This window comes from Aythya fuligula, chromosome 11, assembly GCF_009819795.1.
Source record: "Aythya fuligula isolate bAytFul2 chromosome 11, bAytFul2.pri, whole genome shotgun sequence".
NCBI classification, from domain to species: Eukaryota; Metazoa; Chordata; class Aves; order Anseriformes; family Anatidae; genus Aythya; species Aythya fuligula.
The window spans coordinates 18103101-18125800 of NC_045569.1; the positions used below are offsets into that span (position 1 = coordinate 18103101).

The 22700-nt window shown below is 38.5% G+C and overlaps 1 protein-coding gene across 6 annotated transcripts in view; it reads left to right on the top strand.

Moving 5' to 3' along the window:
• MEF2A (myocyte enhancer factor 2A) overlaps nucleotides 1-22700 on the top strand; it is an 85737-nt gene that overhangs the window by 18344 nt on the left and 44693 nt on the right. For all 6 annotated transcript variants that reach the window (XM_032194547.1, XM_032194552.1, XM_032194551.1 and 3 more), the window contains exons 2-3: nucleotides 15387-15585; nucleotides 21415-21618. In XM_032194547.1, coding sequence (XP_032050438.1) covers nucleotides 15532-15585; nucleotides 21415-21618 — 258 coding nt within the window. In that variant the 5' untranslated portion in view covers nucleotides 15387-15531. The remainder of the gene's footprint in view (nucleotides 1-15386; nucleotides 15586-21414; nucleotides 21619-22700) is intronic.

Here is a 22700-nt window from a genome sequence, read left to right on the forward strand (position 1 = left end):
GACCCATAACCAAGGAATTTACTTAGCCTCAGAACTGCCTAATTGCATTCTGCAGGCTTAAAGTTTCAAGTGGGTTCTGAGTGCTTTGGGAGCTCCTTTCTTCTTCGTGTCCAGTGGTCACACACAATGCCTCGAATCTCTTGCCAGCAAGACTTGGCCAAAAGCATGAGAAATGAGTGGCTCCACCTCCCCTCGCTATGAATTAAATTGTACATGTTCCAGCTGGTAACTTCTTTTTCCCACCATTTCCTGTTGAAAAGACTGTAGGCACTTTCTTCCAGCTAACAGGTGGTTGAAGTGTGTGTGTGGGTTTAATAGCATTTCTCTAGACTCACTGTCATTATGGCCTAGTAAGTTCCTTCAGTTTGAAGATACTGCCTATCAGGTTCTCAGGGTTTGGTAGGTACTGCATTAAGAAAAATTAGAAGGAAGCCCGGTAGACTTTCTGTTGAGTATTTTAATACTGTTTTGCTATGTGTGCCATTAGACAGCCTTAAACAGAGCAGAGAACTGAAATTATCCCTTAATGTAGCATGACAATGTTATGCTCTCAGGTGTAGAGCCATGTACCTTAGCATCCATGCTGTTTCCTAGGCCTCCATAATATAATTGTTGGAAGCCAAGGCTGGTGTTTTTAAGTGCTTCAAAATATCAAAATTCTTCTCACGCAAAGCTCCTGGATTAATAGTGTATGAAATCAACAGTGACCCCTTAGAGTTGACGTTTTGTTTTTCATAACATTAAAACATTTTCCTAGCAGTCTGGATCTGTGACACTGCAGAAGCAGTGATAATGCAGATCTCTGTCCAAGGCTGTCATTTGTTTGCAGTTGGTTTGTCAGTGCTACTGACAAGTATTTATTAATTTCAGTTTTGTAATTTTTAGCTTGCTTTTTCTTGTGGCTCTTGCAAATAAATTGTGGTTACAAGAACCGAGTCTTCTGCTTAATTGATTTTGCTTTCGGAGAGCCAAAGAATACCATGTTCTTCCTTGAAGTATCTTCCCTTAAAATGAAGCTTGGACAGTGAATGGGAACTGGTTTCTTTTTAATGTCTGTTTGAGTCTATTAAATTAAAACAAACATGCCAACATGTTCATTTCTTTGTTCTACGCTTAATGGCATCAAATTGGATAAAATGCCCAGATAAACTTAGTGTTAACTCTTTTTCCTGCTGTCTTCCATCATTTTTGTCCTCTGCTCTTGGGGCTTTCCTATTCTCTGTAGTGCCTTTCTTCAAACTGTAGGGACTGAACATCTGCCCTGAAACTGACTGGGATTTGCTTCAAAACAGAACCAATGGCGAGGTTTGATAGCTGTCACTTGTGAAGCCTGTAGGGAATGTTTCCATCCTGTTCATAAATGTTTTGACTTCAGACCTCCCTACTGAAACAACTAGGCAATGGCAGCTATTTGAATCAAATGAGATCCTGAGTCTGAGGATTCACTAGGTAAACTAGATACTTACTGTCTATGCCCAAATTGATGGCTTGCAAATACTGCAGTTGGACTGACTTGGTAGCATGGAAGCCTGAAAGCAGAAATCTTAGTGTTCTCTGCTTGAATTGAACCTCAGTACACTGCTACTTTCTAGATGCTCCACACCAGTGCAATAAAATCACTCTCGTGCGTCCGTGTTGGTTAATGAACCGTGCGTTTATGGCAGTCTTCAGGTTTCATAGGGTACTTTTTCTAATGTGGAATTTGCGTTTGTTGAGCAAGTGAGGCGTACAAAAGGAAGTGCCTGTCATCTAGAAAGGCTTGCTAATCAGGTACTGCCATCAAAATGAAGTATCTTTAGCGTTAGACAAAGAGGAAAGAAAATCTTCAGGAAGCCAGAAAGAGAAATCTTCATGAGTATTGGTTCAGGTTGTATGTTAAGATTGGTGTTTACTCAAAGTTGGAGGGTGAGCTTGTCTTTTGTATCTTCCCTTGGAAAGCAGGCAAATGCTTATAGTGCAGAGGATGTGTCCGCCCCTGCACCCATCAGAGCTATGCACTGGGGAGGACAGTGGCACTGTGCGCTGGTGGATTCGTACAAATATAAACATACAGCATGATCTTAGATGTGTTTGTGCAGGGGTAAAAATTTGTTAGCTTCAGATGAAGTCAGGAGCAGAAGCTTTGAGAACCGGCTTAGGTTGTTTTTTTTTTTTTTTTTTTTCCTGCTGCAGGACAGGTAAAACACAATATTTTACGTTTTTAATAAGAATTCTTTATTTTAAACCTCAGTTTAAAATCTGTTTGAGTTGGCTGCAGGATGAAATGTAGCTGAAAAGAAACTATCAGTCTGCACTGCAGTGTAAGTTGCTGGAAGTTAACTTTCTCTGGTGTGAAGATAGAGACAGAGTTTTGTAGTCTTGTCTTTTTTCTTTGTTTCCTTTATGCAAACTGGATTTATTTCCTTAAAATTTCTGTAGTCCAGCTTCAAGAGTAAAGTATGTTTGAGATGGGAGCTGGGAGAAAAATAGAACTCAGTCACCAACACAATTTCTAAATTAAACCCTATTTTATTAATTCTTCCATTTCTTTGTGCTGTCTGAATATCTTGTAATTCAGTACTGGGTTTTCCCTCTTATTTGCGATGAATTGACTGTTCAGTTTTTGATAAGCAGTGTGTGGCCTCATGTAAGACTTGAGAAGCATCGGAGAGAATGAGTGGGGCTATGTAAGAAGAGGGAAGGATGGAACTGAATAACCACAACGTTTTTGCTGTACGCTTTGTAGCCAGTCAGTTTTGTATTACCATGTATGTTGCAATGGGATTGAAGAGCTAAGTGAAAGGTTTCAGAGTCATATATGTAAGCAGGTATGTTTGAAGGAACTCCAGTCTTAGAGGGGAAAATGTGCTTTCAATACAGACAAAGGCAGCAGCGATAGCGATGCACATATAAGGCCCTGGTTATGCTGCCCCTTCTAGGATCTGTCTTTGCTGATGCAAGTGAAATTGGAGCCTGAGCACTGGTATCTCTGCTGTTTGCCAGCTAGCTGTCAATATTTATTGCTTCAGCTGCTGCAAGGCTTCAAGTCAGCATGTAAAAGGTTTTCATGTCCTAAAGGCCAGGAGAACTCAACCTTAATATATGTGGTTTTTTTTTTTTTTTTTGCTTTGCTTTCTTTTAGGATATAACATTTCTTATGGGGAAAAATGGAGTTGTGTGTGATGTTTCTAAGCAGGTTCTTGAAATTTGCATTTAAACTGCATGGCAGTTGGCTGTGGTTCTTCCTTTATATCCCCACAACTCCATATGATCATATGTTTACAGAAGATTTACTTTGAATAAAATAAGATGCTGTAAAATAATACATCTAGCATCTGATTTTGGTATATAGAATCCACTTTCATGAGTACATTTAATATGTGGGAATTTTTCTTAGGTGAATTACTGTGTAGTTTTTCATGGAGATGAGGTGCTTTATTGTCATACCAGGACGGAATGGAAGAGCACCAATTCCTCTTCGTGCACTCCAGTGATACTGTTAGAACAACAACAAAATATTTCTGTGCCTTAATAAGTCTTATCGCTTCACATGCAGGAATTTAACATCATTTTAACCACTCGCTTCTCCAAGCTCAGAGATTGCCTGAAGACTCTGACCTTGCCCATGGCATACTTTCATAGAGCCACCTCCCAGGACTACAGGCAGCGTTGGGAGTTTTGTAGTGGCATGCAACTGCTCTTACCAAAATAAGATACTGCAGTTAACGTTTACTGTAGCAGTTTCAACTAATACCTAGAAGCAAAGTCATTTTTGTTTGACTTCTCCATGTTTGCTTTACAACCCAAATGAGCTCTCTGGGCCTCTTTGATAGTTTTTTGTCAGAGATGAACAAGCAGATAGGCTGGATGGAAGGGATCCAGCAGTGTATGTGAAATGGGTACTGTTTTCTGTAATTTTCCTTGCAGATTTAAATTGTTGATGCAATAACTACATGTTGAGATGTCCACTTTGACTATCTAATAGTGCAAGAGACCAGGCTCATCATGTAGTCTTCCTTCAGAAGTGGTTCTCAGGGCTGCTTGCTGGCATTTCTGGCAGTTTATTTGATAGGATAATTTTGATTTTCTTTTCCAAAATCAGGAGAGTAAGCTGTGTTATAGTTCTTACTTAATTTTTAATGCCTAATGGTGGATCTGAACATTGAGCTGTATTTGTAGTCTGTGATCCTGGTTACCACCAGATCAGGGCAGGCATTATATCGAGCAGTACTTGGCTGATGAAGTGGTGAAGACAGAGGTGTCTCCCTTTCAGTGTGAAAAAGCTTGCATTTGCATCTAATGCTGTTTGTGCACGTTAATTGAATATCCTCGTTTTAATGGAAGAGGTTTTCAATAAGGAGACTCTGTGATAATCTGAGCCTGTCTAGGCTTCACCCTCAGCTTTTGGCTACTTAATGTAATTGCAAATAGGCCAGTCACCATACATTAAGATCCAGCTTGTGTGATATTTTGCTTCTCTTATTACTCTTGCCCTTGGTTAAGTCCTCAGTGATGTAGTTTATCAGAAGGCTTTGTATATTTACATACGGATAACTGAATTGATCCTTGGTTGGGACCTCAATCAAATCTGTCTGGGCATTCACTTCTGCCAGCTCTTATCTTCTCATTCAGGCCTTTTTAGTGTCTCTTCTTATTTTGGCTGCTGGGGTTGGGTAGGTCTTGTAAGTAGGATTATGGCTACACTAGGGAAAAGCAATTCTATGGCCATGCTTAAAAGGTGCATTTAAGGTTTGTTTTCTTTGGGCAGGTTTAAAATCATTTTCATGAGAGGTGAAAAGTTTGGGAGTTCTTGAGATTCCTAATCCAATGTTTAATGGTTTTAATACAATAGCGGGAGCAAGCTGGGCAGTCTGTTCTCTTGAAGTCACTGAATGTTTTAAAGGATAAGTCATTTGATTTCAGAAGTTGTTGATGTTGTTTCATGCTATGCACCACTTGAATTGTAGTTTGGCTGTGAAGCAGTGACGTTAGTTAGGATCAAATGACTTAAGTTTTGTATTTGTTGCAGGCTGTGAGAAATGTGAAATCAAATTGTTTTGTCATATGCTGTGCCTTTCAGGTATAACATAATAGAGTTATTGTAGCATCGTGAATTTCTGCTCATCAGCTAAAGCATATTAATTGGCTGTGTGTGCTGGTTGGTTGCCATTGGTAAGGAAAAAACTTTTCAAAGTTAGTTAATTTTAGAATTAGGTTTCTATTCAGAGAACAGTTCTTATCTGAAGATTCAGTGTGCTGTGATCAGTAGTGTAAGTAGTGTCTTTATATGTGAATCCAAGTGGCTAGGTTCACGTCAATAACATGAACAATGAGAGTACTAGATGTCACCTGCCAATAAAGTTAGTGTTAATCAACAGAAGAAAATATTCTGAATAATATATATATATTTTAAGTGGAAATTGAGCTTTCAGCAGTGTGTTCAGGTGTTGGGGTATGTATTTAAATGTAATTAACTCTGTCTCTAGTAGTTTGCCCACTATTCTATTTCGTTAGTCTTAGCTTGCAGTTGTTTTTAGGAATGTAGGCATCTAAGCTGAGGGCAGTGGCCTCAGGCTTAAGCAAGAAAAACCAAGTGCTTTTCAGAACTTGGATCAATTAGGTGCTTTTAGGTCTGCTTTTAAAAATGGCTGCTGAAATTAGAGAGTTCACGGGCATCAGGTGGTTTCCTTTGTGTAGATGCGTAGCACCATGTCCCTGCTTCCAGTAACGCTGTCTTCTACCTGGATTTAGTCTTTTGCCATACATCACTCCTGAGATGCAGCTGAGGAGATTGCTCACTTTATGTTATTTTATTAATTGCCACCTGTCTGTCTCATTTACGTTCTGAAACATTTAGATTACAAGGACACTGTCTACGTGCATGTTTGTAAAGGATCTGCCCTGTGAGACCTGCTGTAGTACACCTCTTCCCCTATTTTCCCTCCCCTGCCAAAATGGTATTTTAATTTACTTAAATACAAAATGGCTGTTTGCGCGAAAGGATACAGGGAATAATTCACTGGACCTTGGTTTTTATCTCTGATGTACAGCATATTTTTTTTCTTATTTAGAAGTTTAAACTGGTGATGTACCTAAATTTTAGAAGAAGAGACTGAGCTTTAAACAAATGCAGCCGCAGAAGCAGAATCTTAGTGCTAACCTTTGTTAGAAACACGTAGGTGTCTTCATGGCTTGCTGAATGTCTCATTGAGGCATGCAGGCTGTTTCTGGCATTATGTTGTCGCGTCTCTGGTTTATAATTGTTGCACTTCAACAATATGACTGCATGCTGTTATTTAATCAGACATTGAATAAATGATCAAGAAAGCTTTCTGGATAATTGTTTAGTGGTTTAAAGCTTCTTACAGATTCTTTGATGCGTGGTCTCTCTTCTGTTTTTCTCATTTTTCCTGTCTTGTCCCCTTTAAAAGGGACACCTGGATCCCATGGAATGCTCTGCAAGAGCAGAGGGGTGTATTTGGTGAGAAATGGTTGTGGGGACTACCTGTCACAGCAGGAGGAAGAAGGAGAGAGGCAAGGAGCTTGGGGCCTGCAGCTCATGGAGAGCCTGAGGAAAAGCTGAGAGAGAGGATCAGGAAGAAGCAGGTAGCTAAGAAGGAGCTAAGCCATGGGAAGAAATTGCTTAAATACAGAGGGGGAGCATGTGGTGCTTTGCCTCACACAGCCTCTGACTGAAGCTAGACTTGCAAATGAAGACATCTTTCAAGGTGTCCAGGTTTCAGCTGGGACAGAGTTAATTTCCTTCCTAGTAGTTGGTGTGGTGCTGTGTTTAGGGTGAGAAGAATGCTGATAACACGCTGATGTTTTAGTTGTTGCAGAGCAGCGCTGACACGAAGTCAAGGACTTCTCAGCCCTGACAGCAAGGAGCCTGGGGGTACAGAGGACCTGGGAGGGGACACAGCCAGGACAGCTGGCCCCAACTGGCCCAAGGGATGTCCTGTGCCATGTGGCATCGGGCTGAGCAACAGCGGTGGGGGCCTGAGCTGGAGGGGCAGCTGCTGCTCGGGGCTGGGCTGGGCTCAGTCAGCGGGTGTTCAGCAATTGCCTTGTGCATCACTTGTTTGGTATATTCTTTTATCATCATAATAATTATTATTCCCTTACTTTTATTCCTATTAAACTGTCTTTATCTCAACCCATGAGTGTTAACTTCTTTCTGCTTCTCTTCCCATCCCACTGGGGGAGATTGAGCAAATGGCTGCATGGCACAGATCCTGCAGGATCAAAGCACACCACAAAGGCACAGTGTTCAAGGAAGGATCTTGTTTGTAATCCTTCTGTATTTCCATTCACTCATTTACTCACTTTTCTCTCTTGCTAAGAACTTAAAATTTGCCAATTTTTTAGTTTATAGTCTTCTTTGAGCAAACTGTATAAGGCGACAGTGTAAGCGGAGCCATGTGGAAGCTGCGGCTGCCTTTGTATCCCATTACATTCCTGAAGTCAGCTGTAGATGTTTTTGATTGCAGTGATGTTTGTTCAATAACATGTGTTGAAGGCGCTGTTAGGCGGCTGGTTGGTGCATTACCTCAGCAGTTCGTGCTCTGCAGGCGGGGTGGGCAGTCTTCCTCTGGAAAAAGTCAAAGAGAATCACCACGAGTTCAGTCACTGACGGGTGACCAGAACGTCGCTGAGCTTTAGGGTCTTGCTACAAATCACAACGTCAGTTTGTTGAAGTACACAGCCAATACAGTTTTCTATGCTAGTAGAAAAAAAAATACCTCACGATATATCTTCCTTTCATTTTTTCATACATGCATATAAAGGAAAAATCTCCTATGATTTCCACTTATACCTTGGAAAACTATGCCAGCTGTTCACCAATTAATTTTAACGTACTGAGAACAGACACTGTATTTCTTAAGTGGAGAATTGCTTATTTGGCATTTGCACAAAGGAGCTGAAGTGCAGCCTGCACAATTTGAATACAATTTTAAAGAGTATTTGAAGGATAAGAGTAGTAAATCTCATAACATTGCCCTGCAGTATGTGCTGTGTTCTGAATAATTTCTCTGCCTCTCCATTTCTAGAAGCTTTAAGTCTTATGTCAAGATGTTGAGTTAGACTCAATGGTCCTTGTGGGTCCCTTCCAGCTCGATGTTCTGTGATTCCATGTTGATTGTTTTGAGTTAGCTCAGTTGGCACCTTTTTTTAATTTTGAACTGCCTGAAAATACTAAGCTGTATTTGTTTTTTACTGATGTTGCTTTCAGGTATGTTTTTTTCTGTGTAATCTAACCATGAGATGTGGTTGTAGTACATCAGAACATACGGAGTGGTTTTTGTCTAGTTTTCTGTTTATAAATGTTCATTTTATGTAGGTTATTTGCTGAGGTTCAGCTGTTCTGACTGTGAAACCATCTTCTATCCACTTGTCCCCAGTCTCATTCACTGCCCGTAGTCTTGTTCTTGTTGATACGGTGCCTTTGCCAAATACATGATTTTTTTTTTCTTTTCTTTTTTTTTTTTTTTTTTTCCCACCATGTGTAAGGTTATCTGTATTCTTTTAATCTATAAACTTCAGTTGAGATGGAAAAAGTAATAAGCCAAGACTGCAGTAATTAAAGCCTGAGCTTCACTGAGGTAACACTCAGTTAACACTGAATTGTGTTTTATTCTCTCTTGTTGTAAGATGAAAAAAACTGTCCACGCTGTTGATGACCAGGTGTTGGTTAGTTAATTACCTGTGTTCATGAAGGTCTGTTTTCAGGTGATTCTCACCGAATCATTAGGATAGCTTTAAAGAAATGGGAACAAGAAAATGGATTTTAATGCCACTTAAAGTCTATGGTCAAGATGTCTGTTTTTACAGATAGCTTGGTAATGGCTGTTTTCTTTCTGGAGAATGTAAATGCTGAGAATGGACTGATATGTATTTTATGGACTGAAGTAATAAGCCAAGAGTTTATAATAATAACATGAAAATATTTAGGTGTTGAGTTTAATTGAAAAGTGAACCCATTTACTTTTGACTAGCAGTAACAGAATTCCCGGCTGTCCTTGATCCAGGACCATGCCATGTTTCTTGTTATCTAGGAGTGCACATCCTGTCGTAGGTGATGCTGGTAGTTCCTGAAATCTGTTTGCTTCCTCAGCTCAAGAAAATCTCTCCTTAATAATGCATGTTCTAGGAGTAAGAAAACATGCTTTAAAAGCAGCCATCTGAATCTCAGTTGGTTTTTCGTGCAGTTTATATTGCAGTAGTTCTGTTCACAAGAAGATGTTACTTGACTTCATTTTAGGCAGGACTTAACTGCATGTGAATGAATGGCAGGAAAGGCCATGTTAAGAGATGGTCAGTCATCATCAGGAGTTGCAGTTCTTCAGTAAGACTTTTTTAAAGTAGTCTGAGGTCATATAATAAGCCTTGAGAACCTAATTTGAAAAGCTATGTGACTTACAAATTAGAAGCTCAAAGTAGATTTGTTGTTTTTAATGTTGAAATTGAGGAGCACGTTTAGTTGCAGAGCTCCACAAATCCACTCTTCAAAGTTTACTGAAATGTTCTGGTGTGAAAGACGTGGATACTTGTGTGGTGTTCTTCCCAGCTGAAAGAAATGAGTGTTTTATCATGCATGAAAAGAATATCAGTAAAGAATTGTTGATGGCTTCCTGTTTTTTTCATGTTGTCTCACTTAAAAAAAAAAAAAAAAAAAAAAAAAAAGTGATTTTGGCTAGGGCTTGGATTATTGTTTTTATAACAATGCTTGTGTATCCCTTGTTAGCTGAAGACCCTCTGAGGCCAGTCCACTGGCCTGACTGTATGGCTCTATCTGGATGTAGAAGAATGACTAAAACAGAGGATGGAAAAAAGTATTTTTTCCTAATATTGTAGTATGGCAAGAACTAGGAGGTCAAATGGCAACATAGTCTTGTTTTAAAGGGGTAGCCCTTGCTATTGTTCTACACATTTTTAAATTATTTGTAACAAAGAATGATGAAAGGCTATAGAACTACCGTTGTAGGAAATATTTTGGTCACTGTTTTTGCACAGCGCTGCAAAAACCCCAGTGAGAATGTGGGCTTCATCTTTATTAAATGAAAACATAGGTAGCTGGAGTCCCTGCGGTTGAAATCTTAATTTTAAAATCTGACTTCAAAGTGGCAGCAGTGAATTTTGAAGCAGGGCTGGCTGAATGTCTAGAGAGCTGTGGTAACACCCCCTGGCTCTTGGCATGTTTCAGTGCAGATCCAAATCCGATTGAGTGTATTTTGTAAGTTGGTCTGATGCTTGACCCAGCTCCATACACCCCATTAACCTTTTGATGAATTGTTTTGGTGAAGGCATTCTCTGACTCTTCATTTTCTTTAGCTATTGCTACTGGAGCTATGGGGTGGGGAAGGAGGACACTTCATGTTTCTAGGTATTACAGAAAAATGAGATAAGCTGTGATAACTGCTTCGTGGATGTAAACCAGTCAGGAGCTGATGATGGGCCTCATTTCCATCTCAGTATTTACATTCTGGGTGTGTCATTGTCACACATGCTAAGTATTACTTCGAATTATGAGTGAAAGAGCTGTGTTCAGCCTTGGGTTGGTTGTGCAGTCTATCAGTCTATGCCCATCAGTTCCTGCTTACAGATAAAGGAGCCAAATCTATAAAAGTATCTGGCCCTGGCTCTTCTGAGACTAGAAACACCTGTTAGCTGTGATATGGCCCTGCTATCCAGTAAGCCCCAGGCAAGGCTCATGGCTGTAAGGTGCATCTATACAGATCCACGCAGCTCTGGTTTTTGAGAGTTAACATGCAGATGATCTGACGCGATGACACGCGTTTCTTTGCATGCATTGCAGTGAGCGGAGCGAGCTGTGCTGATGTGGTTACTGTCAAACGCAACCTGTAACCATGATGGGGAAATGGAAGTTCCAAGAAACCAAAGAGAAGCAGAGGGAAATACAGGGAAAATAAATGGAAGGATTATAATTCTGACACAGTTTTTTCCTAACCTGTTATGCCAGAAGGCTTCAAGACCGATATAATTTGTTTCCACTGAACCCTTGAAAGGATCTTTCAAAGTAGGTCAAATACCATTTCCTTGCTTTAAAGTTGTATATCTTCCGCTATTTGTGAAACTGTAAGCAATCTTGAGAATGAACGAACTGTTCTGAGGTGCACAGTTATGCACAAAATGCACAGTTATGCACAAAATGCACAGTTATGAAGGTATATCTCTGCATATGTTCCTGATGTCTTTCAGTAGTTAGTGTGTAGAAAAAGAATCGATCCAATCCACAAAATTTGGAGTAAATAGTACTTTTATGCAGTAATAGAGGCTTCTACTTAGCTACCAACCTCATTTTTCTCCCTATTATTGCGAGCTGACATGATTTTCTGTTTGAAGCTTATCACGAGGCACATCATTTTTTCCTCTTTTTTCTCCCCTTAGTCCTACTTTTTTTGTTCAACAGATACCAGAAATTGTTACCACCGCCACCCCTAAAGAATTGCTTATGTGTGCCCATGAAGGCGGATGTAAAGCTTTGGTGGTTGTCATTGGTTTGTCACTTAGGGAAGTAGAACTTCACCTTTGGCGAGGTTATTTAATGTCTGTTTCATGTTTGCTTTTGGGAATAAATGTGCATTCATCTTCATATGCCTACTAACTTCCCTTTATTTGGGCAAAAGTTTGGTGATGATCTACATGAAAAGGTGTTGTGACTTAAGAATTTTACCTAGGTATGTTTGCAATGGAGTCATGACAGCAAACTGAGAGCTTTGCCAAGTATGTTTTTGATGTACCTGTACAGCGGACACTGTCTCTTAGGCGTTTTGCTACTGAGCAGGAAGGAAAATAGAACTGCAACTGTGACGTGATCAAGGATTAGGAAAAGGAAAACTCATTGCTCCCCTGGGAATTGAGAGTGTGTTTGTCATTGGTGCTAACTTCATTTGGATCTTATGAACATGCCCAAAAAGTTTTTTTTTACTGTGTGATTTACCCTGATTACGCCGTTAGTAGCAAGATGGGTTCTTCCCAAAGTACATGCTGAGCCTGTATTTCACCCCTTAGCTTTGAAAGTCACCTCTTGTGTGATGTCTGACTGAAAGGGTTGTCTTTGGCAAATGTTCTTCCAAGCCATGTTTCTGGTGTCCACAGCAACTGGTGCAGAGGGAGGAGAGGCGGCCCTGGCTGATGCAGACAGGATGGGCGTGCAGATGGGTGGGGGATTGGCCAAGTGAGAGGCTGCGGGAGGTTGAGGAAGGTAGCGGACCTGGAACAAGAGGAAGCCTTGTGCTTAGTGAACAGGGTGAAGCAGAGGCGGTAAATGGATGACGGATTGATGTGTTTGTGCCTGATAGAGCATACTAATTTTAGAGGACCTGAAATAGCACCCAGAATTATAACAAAATGTTGGTGAAAATGGCTGTTGGTTTTCCCATTTCTTTCCTGTGAGAGTTTCTGGAGCAGATAGTGGCATTTCCTTACTACTGGTTTTTCCTTTAGCTGACAGAAAATGTTTGTCTCCTATTTTGCCTCCTGAAGTGTACAGATCATATAATTTCACACCATATTTCTCTCCTCTACCCAGTTTCCCCCATGAGCCTGTTTTATTCACTGCAGAGACTTGGTTTTGAACACCTGCTGCTGGAGGTGGAAGATGTGAGTGGATGAGGCAGGTTTGTAGGAAGGGAGTGAGTGCTCCCACATCAGGGTTTTCAGATTGGGTTTGGGAGCACTGCTTTGCTTCCCAGAGTTCCTCAGGAAAAGTTTGAGAACTGGCATATTTCCGTAGGTCTATGTCTAATGTCTGTGTAGTAGAACATAAAATATTCTTATGCCTCTGTACAAATTTATGGTAAATTACCTTAAATTTTTGTAGACCTCTTACCTTGTGTACTGTGTATGCTGCTGGTCATTGTGGTGCAGAAAGAACAGAGCGAAACTGGAAAGGGTGGAGAGACGGACAGCATAGCTAGGCAGAGAGTGGCTTTCGAGCAAGAAATGATTGATTGGTATGGTATTCTTGAGTTTGGAGAGAAGTAACCGAAGGCAGATAGAGGATAGGTGTCAAAATCAGAACTGACGTGATGGGTGAAGACAACAGATGGTTCATTGCCTCGTGTTGTTCAAGATCTGTTGATATCAACACTAACAAACAGGATCAGGCTTAAATGAAAGGATGTGTCTTTCATTCTGATGCATAGCTAAGCTGTGGAGCTCCTTGCTTCAGGATGCAAAAAGTTTCCACGGTTTCAAAAGTGGAAGAAAATTTGAGGAAGAGTTTTGAATTTAAGATGTCATGTATTGCTCCACAAGTTCTTTATTTAAAAATCACTGAATATCTGGAGAAAATGCTTTCTGAATATTGCTTCTAAGTGATACGTGCTTACGTTATTTCTGTTTCTCTCCGTTTTCATCCTAGTGCTCTTTGCTAATAGCCCCAGATAAAATGCTGGACCAGATGGATCTCTGGTCTGTCATGTGGTGGCTGTTCTTAAGAGTGCTTCTGATGGTGAGCAGTCTCACAAAGCAGAGGCAGGAATCTGATAATTTTGTACTCAGAGAACTACTTCAATAGTATATGGTAAATGAGAAAATGAAGCTGCACGTGAAGAAGAAAACTGAATTTTTAATAGCTGCTCACAGAGACCCTTTGATAAGCCACGTCCAGGGAATGCAACCAGATTTTCGCATGACTAAATTTAACGTGATCATAACATGAGGTGATTTTTTTTTTTAAGGGAATGAGGCAGCTGACTGAAGTCTGCATGTTATATGAACTGAAACTTAATAGTTTGCAGGGTATTCTTATGTTTTTTCACACACACACAAAAAAAGAAATTATATGCCAGCTGTTGTTTTCCATGTAAAATACTTGTTGTGTGCCTTTGGTTGTGTAGAGGCTGGCTCATCTGGCCTGAACTAGCTATTAATACTTTTTACTAGCTCCTTGGAAGTTTTTTTTTTTTTTTTTTTTTTTTTCTTGAAGAAAAAACAAGGAATGCAACACTGCATGCTTTTCAAGTGTGTTGAAGTATAAATAACATTTAACATACATTTTTTGACCAGTGGACATCACATAATCTATGTTCCTTTGGTCTTAAATTCCATTGAGTAGTATTTCTAAATAGCGTTGGGCATCTTATATTTTTCCCAAAGCAGTCCTTTGTTTATATCAGGTAAATATAAAATGACATCCCTTCATTTTGTGATGTTCCTCCACCTCTTTTTTCTTTTTTTTTCCCTTTTCTTTTTTTTTTTTCTTTCCCCAAGCTGCATCAGAATGGCATGGTTGTTTGCTCAGTGTAAATTGAATGCATTGTGAAGTGTAGCCTGTGACTAATCGCCTCTTGCTGTCTCTGCCTATTAACTGACTGACGGTGATGTGGTTGTACCACTTTCTACACATGGCCCCAAGGATCTGGCATGGTGACACCCATATTAAAATATGCAGCACTTGATTTCCAGTGACATTCTGGGTTGGAAAATTAGAGAGGTTATAAACTAATGTTGTGGCTGTTTTTACCCCTTTTGTTTTAATGACTATTAGGTGGTAATAGAGTAAGTTATACATGTTTCATGTCTTAATATGAATTTTAGTATACAGTCAGTGTTCTAGAGGCTATTTATGTAGACATTTTCTCCTGTTTTGTTGAATTAATGTTATCCTAAAATTCAAACACGGTCTGGAATATGTTTTAAAAGGTTTTTGGTGGTTGTGGTAATTCTTTTTTTTTTTTTTTTTTTTTTTTAAACAGAAAATGCATATAAATTTTTAAATGTTTGGCATCTGACAAGTTAGTTTGCATAATTACTAGATAAGCACATTATGAAGGCATTTGGCTTTTCAAGTTTGCATGCAGCTTCATGTATCTTACAGTTCACCAAATTTAAACATGCTGGGCTAGTAATTTATTTATTGGCAAATGTGAAACTTAGAGATTATTGTGGAGAGTAGCTGTGAATTTCTCGATCATTCACTGGTGTCTCGGTAGATGCGAAATTCTCTCTGTTGAGAATATTTTCTATAGTCTTCATCCTTTTAAGTAAAAGTATTCCCTCTTTTGTCCCCTACAATATAAGGATTCCTAAAATAATGGATAGAGTTTACTAAAACTTTCTGGGTCAATTTTTGAAACCTAAGGTAACTTGATGCTTAAAGCTTAACGAGCTTAAAGCACTGCCCCCTTGGACAGTTGTTGGTTTCTAAGCATCAGTTGAAAGGGAATGAGATTACTGTCTGTTTTTGAAGTAATTCAAAACAAAAAACACAACGCTAGCTGGAATTCAATTTAAACAAAGTGTGTAGTATATTTTAGTAATGAAAATACTTGTTTAATCAGTGAAATTATTTTGTGTGCATATGTTTTGTGACTATGCAAGCGTTTTACTTAAAAATTACAAAAGGAGGATCATTAATTTTTTCCAATTTTATTTTTTAGGGGTTTATAAGAAGAAATAAGAACCATTTCTCAAGCTGAAGACAAAGTAAAAGAAAACCATATCATGTGTTAGAATACCGAAGAGTGAAATTTCCTGGATTAGTATATTTCTGGATTGTGAAGTGAAGAAAAGAAGAGGTTGAAAATGGGGAGAAAGAAAATACAGATCACGAGAATAATGGATGAACGGAACAGACAGGTGAGAAACAAGGAGTTTGCATGAACATGATCATCAGTAATCCAAAAAGTGAATGGAGACTTAAGTACCTTCATTTCCTTAACTCACCCTTCTGAAGCTGAGTTTCGTCTTCATCTGTGTCTACAGATGGCATTACTAGAACACAAATAAGAAATACATCTCTTTATGTTTATACTGCATTTGTAGGGAAAATTGTTGTTATAAGTAACATCAATTACTGCTTTAAATCAAAATCATTGTATAACTCTTATAACTTTTCCTATTTAAATGGTGCCTCACTTAGTCATTCCAGTAGATTGGAGGACTGTAGACAAGCTCTATTGAAACAGACGCCTTATTTGATCTTGTAGCTACCAGGACCACATGGTAATGAAAAGACAGGATGAGAAATTCAGAAAGGATATAGTAAAAGTATATTCTGCAGCATGTTTCGTAGAGCTGTTTGACAGATCTGTGGACAGTGGTCTGCTGTGGTAGTCTACAGTGAATATTACAGTGCTAGTGAAGAGGTCGTGGCGAATACCGTGCCCTTCAGTGGGTATAGTATAGCAATGGATTTTGTTAACATGCATCCATTCAAAAACATTGAATTATATTCCTTCAAGAGCTGTTCACTACAACCGTCTTCAAAAACTGTTTGTCAGAAGAGAAGAGTACTCAAAAGTGGATTGTTTTAAGAACGGCTTAGGGAAGGCTGGTTACTTCATTGTTCTTGCCCTAATAAAGCTGCATCTTGTCAACTTGAAAAGCATCGGAAGTTGATGTCTACTCACCAAAGTAGTGTTTCTTCTTACTTTTAAAAATTGCTTTGTGATATACTAGGCAAAAATTTAATTAATGCTGAAATGCATAGTGGGGGGTATTTGGAAGCTATGTTTTTTAAGGAAAAGTAACGTAGGAATGACTTAGGATCTTCAAGAACAGTCATCGTGAATCAGACCAAAAAACAGCTAGTCCAGTATCTTTTCTCCTGTGATGGTCAGAAGCAAATAACGAGTGAAGTGTAGGATAGAGGTGCACATGTTACACTGCTCTGTAATCCTCTTCCAACTTCTAACTATTCTTAGCTCAGTGATTTCCTGAGCTGGATGTGGTTTCCGTATATTTAGTAACCATTAATGGATTTCCACCCTCCTGCCCCCCTCCCCAGGGGACTTGTTCAGTCATGCTTTGAGCTCTTATAAAGTTGCAGCATTTATAAGATCTTTTGGCTCAGACTTCCTATAGGTTTGTTACCTGTTATTTCAAGAAAAACAAATCTCTTTAGTTATGCTTCTGCTAGTTTTTTTAGCTCTTTATGAGGGAGGCAGGAATCAGTCCCTACCCAGTCTGTCTATCTTGCTTGTTATTCTGTGGACTTCTGCCATATTGTCTTTTTAGCTAACTTTTTTCAGGCTGAAGAACCCTGGCTTACTTGGTTTTTATACTGAATATATTCCACACCTCGATCAATCTTGCTTCTTGTCCCTAAACCTTCTTGAGTACCGCTGTATTCTTTTTTTGAAGGCAAAGTGACCCAGAACTGCACTCGGTACGCAAAGTGCTTAGAAAACATGAACATATAGCAATGAAGCAATGGTTGTTCTCTATTCCCTTCATAGACCACCAACTTGATGTTGTTTATTTCTTTAGAAAGATAATGATTGATGCTGAGGGTAGTGATGGAGTTCCATGAGGCTGTCTTGTTGCTGCTGCATTAGCTCAGAGCCTATTGTTTTGCGAAATAAGGATTGTTTTTCTCCCTGTATCACTTTAAAGCAGTGTACACTCTGAGAAGGCTATATATAGCAAGAAAAGTATTATTGGAGTTTGGAAGAAAGCCAGGTATTGTGTTTGAACAGCTTTAATCACACAGTGACTGTGTGTTTGATGTAGATAAATGTCTGAAGTACAAGTAGTAAAAGCAGATGAATTATAACTTCTTTTAGATCTTACTCTAGAACTTCAGGCAAATTGAAGAGGTAGAAAATGATTGCTCCTCCCACCCCCTGTTTAACTTGGTTGGAGGAAGTTGGATAACTTTGTCAGATTTGAAATACGAAATATCCTTATACTATACCCTGACTTCATTGGCTTTGTTCCTTTTTTTAGGATCTCCATATCATAGCTTTTGTCAGTGGAGTCAATCTTGTAGAGGCGTTGATGGTGCTCTTTAACACTACTGATGTATTCATTTGCTTTTAAGATTTTTTTTGTTGATCTAGGTAAGGATAAGGAGGATATTTAGGGTTTATTTTGCCAACTGCAGAGCATGGTTCAGTTGTATCCTGTCAGGTTTTCTACAGCATGTGTAGTTGGTTAGTAGGTCATGCATGAATATGAGCGATGTCCTGTCTTGCTGTTTAGTGTGTTTTTTTGTTTGGAAATGCAAATAGAATGTGATAGATCTTTGCCTGTATAGCAAGTTTGTGTAACTTGTGGGAAGAAAAGCTAGTGTTATATCAGAAGCATCTTATTTCTGATGGGATTGTATGTGAGCTCAAAACAATTTATGTAGACCATTACTCTGGGGGATTACAATTGTCATGAGGCTGTCATTGTATTATTAATTAAGAAGTCTTATCTGCTTGAATGAGCTGCAGGGCATTTATGTTCATTAAGCTGAAGAGAATAAAGTACAGTAAATTAGATACCCAAGGAGCTCAGTCTTGCTGCCTTTACTCTCTTCTTCCTCTGTCCTTTTTTGCTAACCAAAATAGAATAGTACTGAAGAAACCATTGGCTTGCAGTGATCCATAGGTTGTTTTTAGTGTGGTCCAGAATGGACTTGCACTCTAAATGGCAAGAGACAGAAAGAAACCAATAGACTGCTTTGTAAGTTTTTAAGTGAGAATTGAGTTCATAACAAGCAATGTGCACTAAGTTAGGCCTGGACTCTGGTGGGAGTGTGGCTTTTAACTGCTGGACATGCATGAAGAAAGTAGCCTTATGAGATGAGAAAAATAATGAATGAGTAGAGAGGTGAAGTTGCCTTTTGCAGGATCATACAGGTCCTCAGTGGAACCAAGCTTTTAGTCTTTTTACTTGCTGACTTCTCAAAGTACAGTAGTACTCACACACATTGTTTATGATGCCTTTTTTTCTGATAAAAAATAAACATAAATGTACCTGTCTATACCTGCACATACTCAGGTAATAATCTCTAACAGTGTCTTGTAATTGCAGTATCAGAAGAACAACTGCTTTAAAAATAATTAAAAAAAAAAAAAAAAAAAAAAAAAAAAGTGAATTCACAGAGGAATCAAAAATGTAATTCTTATGTAATTCTTAGCATCTCATCCAAGACAGGCTAAATAAATCCCAAGTTTTCTGAAAAAATATGCGTAAAGTGGCCGAACTGCTAGGAGACTTAAACAAGATTGATTTAAAAAAGTTTTTCTTTAAAAAGCTGCTGGTTTGTATTATATGTGGTTAGCAAAATTTCCACCTACATTTGTGAGAAATATAAACAGTCAAGCTTACATTTGTACTTGGTCAACTTGCTGAATTTTTAACTAAAAACAGAATACTGACAGAAGATGCAATAAGGTCCACCCTGCTGTATTTTTGGCATCTTGTCTCAATAATGTATTGTAATTGTTTAACAATAAATAGCTTAAGGGGATCTGCTTGCCATCGTTGGAATTTGTGTTAGAGCACTCTGACATAAAATTGTTTCCGAAAGAGTTTTGTGTCTTAATAGAGGTTCTTTACAAAAGATTGAATAAAAATGTTACTGCAAACATTCATCTGAATACAGATGATTCAGGTCTCGTGCAAGGCGCTATGATTAGTGGTCTTCAAGAAGTTTCTTTGTCAGAAACACTGCACAGAAACCTAGGTGGAACTGGGGTTATAATGTGTCTGAGTGCATTCATGGGAAAAAAATCTAGTCTGTTCAACTTCCTTCCATGGAACTACAGAGATGTTTAAAGGAACCTTTTTTGGCTCTTACTGTCTTGCATTGTTCAACGATTGGATTGATTTGACTGTCAGTGGGTGAGCTGAAATAAAGAGAAGGTTGCTTTTTTATAATTCGCACTGATTTTTTAGACGTAGGAAAAACTAGATCATTGCCTGAAATTTACTTTGAAATCTCAAACTAGCTTCCTCAGAATGAGGTCAAGACTAGATCAACAGAATCCCTGGGAGTTTTTTCTGCCTGGTTTCAGTGCTTTAGTAGTGCACCCCTTAAGGTAATGACTCGCCCGTCCCTCAAATCAAGGAATCCTAAGTTTTGTTGCAAACTTCAAATCTATGCACAGTATGTACCAGGTATGCTTTTAGGATTTAGTTAATTGGCATCCAGTTACTTGCATATAGTAAGCATATTTCAAATGATTTTTTTCTTACATGTATGCCATAGAAATTGAGGGAAAACAAAAAGAACCTTCTCTGTTGAAAATTATATTTGTAGAATGATATAGATATTATAAGGAAGCCCAATATAAATGCTAAATCAACAGTTTAATAGGTATTTAAGTTTATTCATATGAAAGGGACAAGACAAGTGAGAATTTTCCCTGCTGTTCTTAGTGTAAATTGAAATAACCAAGAAGGCTTCTTAAAAATGAAATCTGTGGTTTTAAATGAGTATAAACAAATGATTCTTCTTTCTTTGTTTGTGCTTGTCCTAGTCCACAGTACTGCTTTGGCAACGATCACACACATTTCTCATATGGTAACTTGGCTTATTTTTAGACTTGGTCTCTTCCTCGCACTAGGAATTTATTTGTCCTGGAAACCATGTTTTACATGTGTTTTCATTGTATATGTTATGATGTCTGTCTTTACGTGGTTAAAAGTGTGCAGAATCATAATCGCGTACTTTCAAACATTAAACTTCATTGTTCCCTGGGAGAATTGTGCTTATTTTAGAAACAGGGATGTGTAAAACTGACAGTCAAATAATCTGTTCAGTATTATGCAGTATTACTAGGCAAGAACAAAAAGTGGATACTGCAGAGTACTGATGGTATAGTAAGTGGAGCATAAGTAGGGGATAGAAGGAAAGCAATGGGAAACTGCCTGGAACTTGGCCAAGCAGACATGAGTCGACTTGCTGTCGAACACAAGGCACTCTCACTTCCTATCCGTCCTGAAAGTGTACTGATACAACCAGAACTGATCCATATTCTCATCTGTCCAGCTCTTATGTTTATTATCTCCATTCGTACCGTGGCTATGTGTTAACAGCCCAGGTATCTGTCTGCATCCCTTTGTGAGACTTGTTACGTACTGAGAAGGATGGTATGCATTTTGCATTATGGGTAGTAATGAAGTAATACGTATAAGATCATAATCTCTGGAAAAAAATACATTAAGGTGTCTATACACAGCATTTTCCCCTCCATATTCCAAAAATGCCTTATAAACTTCAGAAATCCATAAAGCAGGTTTCATTGATTTGATCTGACACCAAATACGTTGACACTCTTATATCCTTAAGTAACAGAAATCTTGTGAAAGGACTGCATTTTAAAACTTTCTTCCATGAATGATGGCAATTTTTATGACTAAATATCTCTCCCTTTTCCCCGTTTGGCAAATGCTCCTTTTGTGATCATCTGTAATGGGTTTATTTTCACCCAGCAGTTCTAATAGGACAAAATGATAGTTCCATCCTGTGTCTTAAAAGAATCAAGGTTGTGAGTAACTAAAGCCGACAGAGGCTAACTCTAATCATCACAGGAGAAAATGTTTTAATACCTGGAGATAATGTTGGTTAAAGAGAAGGAAATAAAGTTAGAGGATCCTGCAAGCTTTGACTCTTCTTGGTAGTTATATACTTGATTATAGTCCTTTATCATTTTATCTGGAAAAAAATAATTATTATTCTTTCTTCTCTAGGTCACCTTTACAAAGAGGAAGTTTGGATTAATGAAGAAGGCATATGAGTTGAGTGTACTCTGTGACTGTGAAATAGCACTCATCATTTTTAACAGCTCTAACAAACTCTTTCAGTATGCGAGCACTGATATGGACAAAGTTCTACTTAAATACACAGAATACAACGAGCCCCATGAAAGCAGAACCAACTCAGATATTGTTGAGGTAACAATTTGAAAAGATGATCTGTGTTCTTATCTCCTTAACGCTTCAAATATTGAACAATATAGTATTTTAAGTTATTTTAACTAAATGTATTTAATAATGTGAAAACCTTGTCGTAAAATGTCAATTGCTGTTTTCAGTCTGATTTTTCTAAGGGGTTAAATTGTCTTGAAATCTATGTTGTCTTCCCATTTGCCATCTACCCCCGCCAGCTGATTTCAACCAAGTTTGATAATGGAAATAGCATATGAAGGGTGTTGTTTTTTGGAAACAACAAATTAATTGCATATTAAGAATAAAAATAAGGTCTAGAGAGCGGACCTCAACCTAAACTGCAATTACAGTTAATTTTGTTGTCCAGTTGCTTTGTATGTCAGTTAAAACGTTGTTAGAACATAGTAAAAGGACCGGTTTCTGCAGTAATAGAATAGCATGAATATTTTTGCTCAAAGGTTGTAGCTTCTGGTCTTACTGTGTTTGTGCTTCAAATATAATTTCAGATTGTATGTATGTATTTTATATAATAACAGTATGTAATTTCTAAAGTAGGTACAGCATAAATCAGGGGTTGTCTTGGCAGTTGGAATCTTTCTGTACTGTGACTGGGTTTCAGAGGAGTCATGTCTCCTGTAGTCTTGTAAATGGGCCAGAACAGGTGGCTGACTTGCATTAAAATTCTGAAGTTGTCTCCAAACAAACACAGTACTTGTTAGGAGTGATTTAGGAATAGTGATTAGCCTTCAGTGTCAGCTGCCTTTTGTGATCAGAAGGAAAACCTCCCCAGCTTCTGTCTTCAGCTTTGGGTACTACTGAGAGGGATAATATAAGCTTTAAAGAGTTGAAGGAGTATTCTTTAGTCACTGGATTAGTATAAATAAGGTTAGCCACTGTAGAGGAAGGGAAAACCTAATTCTTGGAAGGTAAGCTTTTGCCTGTGACAGACAGATTAGAGATAGGGATGCAGGCGGGCTGACTTTCATTTTGCAGGCCTTACTTGCTATGTTATGATTTGTTGAAATAGTGCTGCTTCTCATCCTGAGGAATGGGAACCTCTTCCAAAATTGTTTCTGTGCCAGGCCACC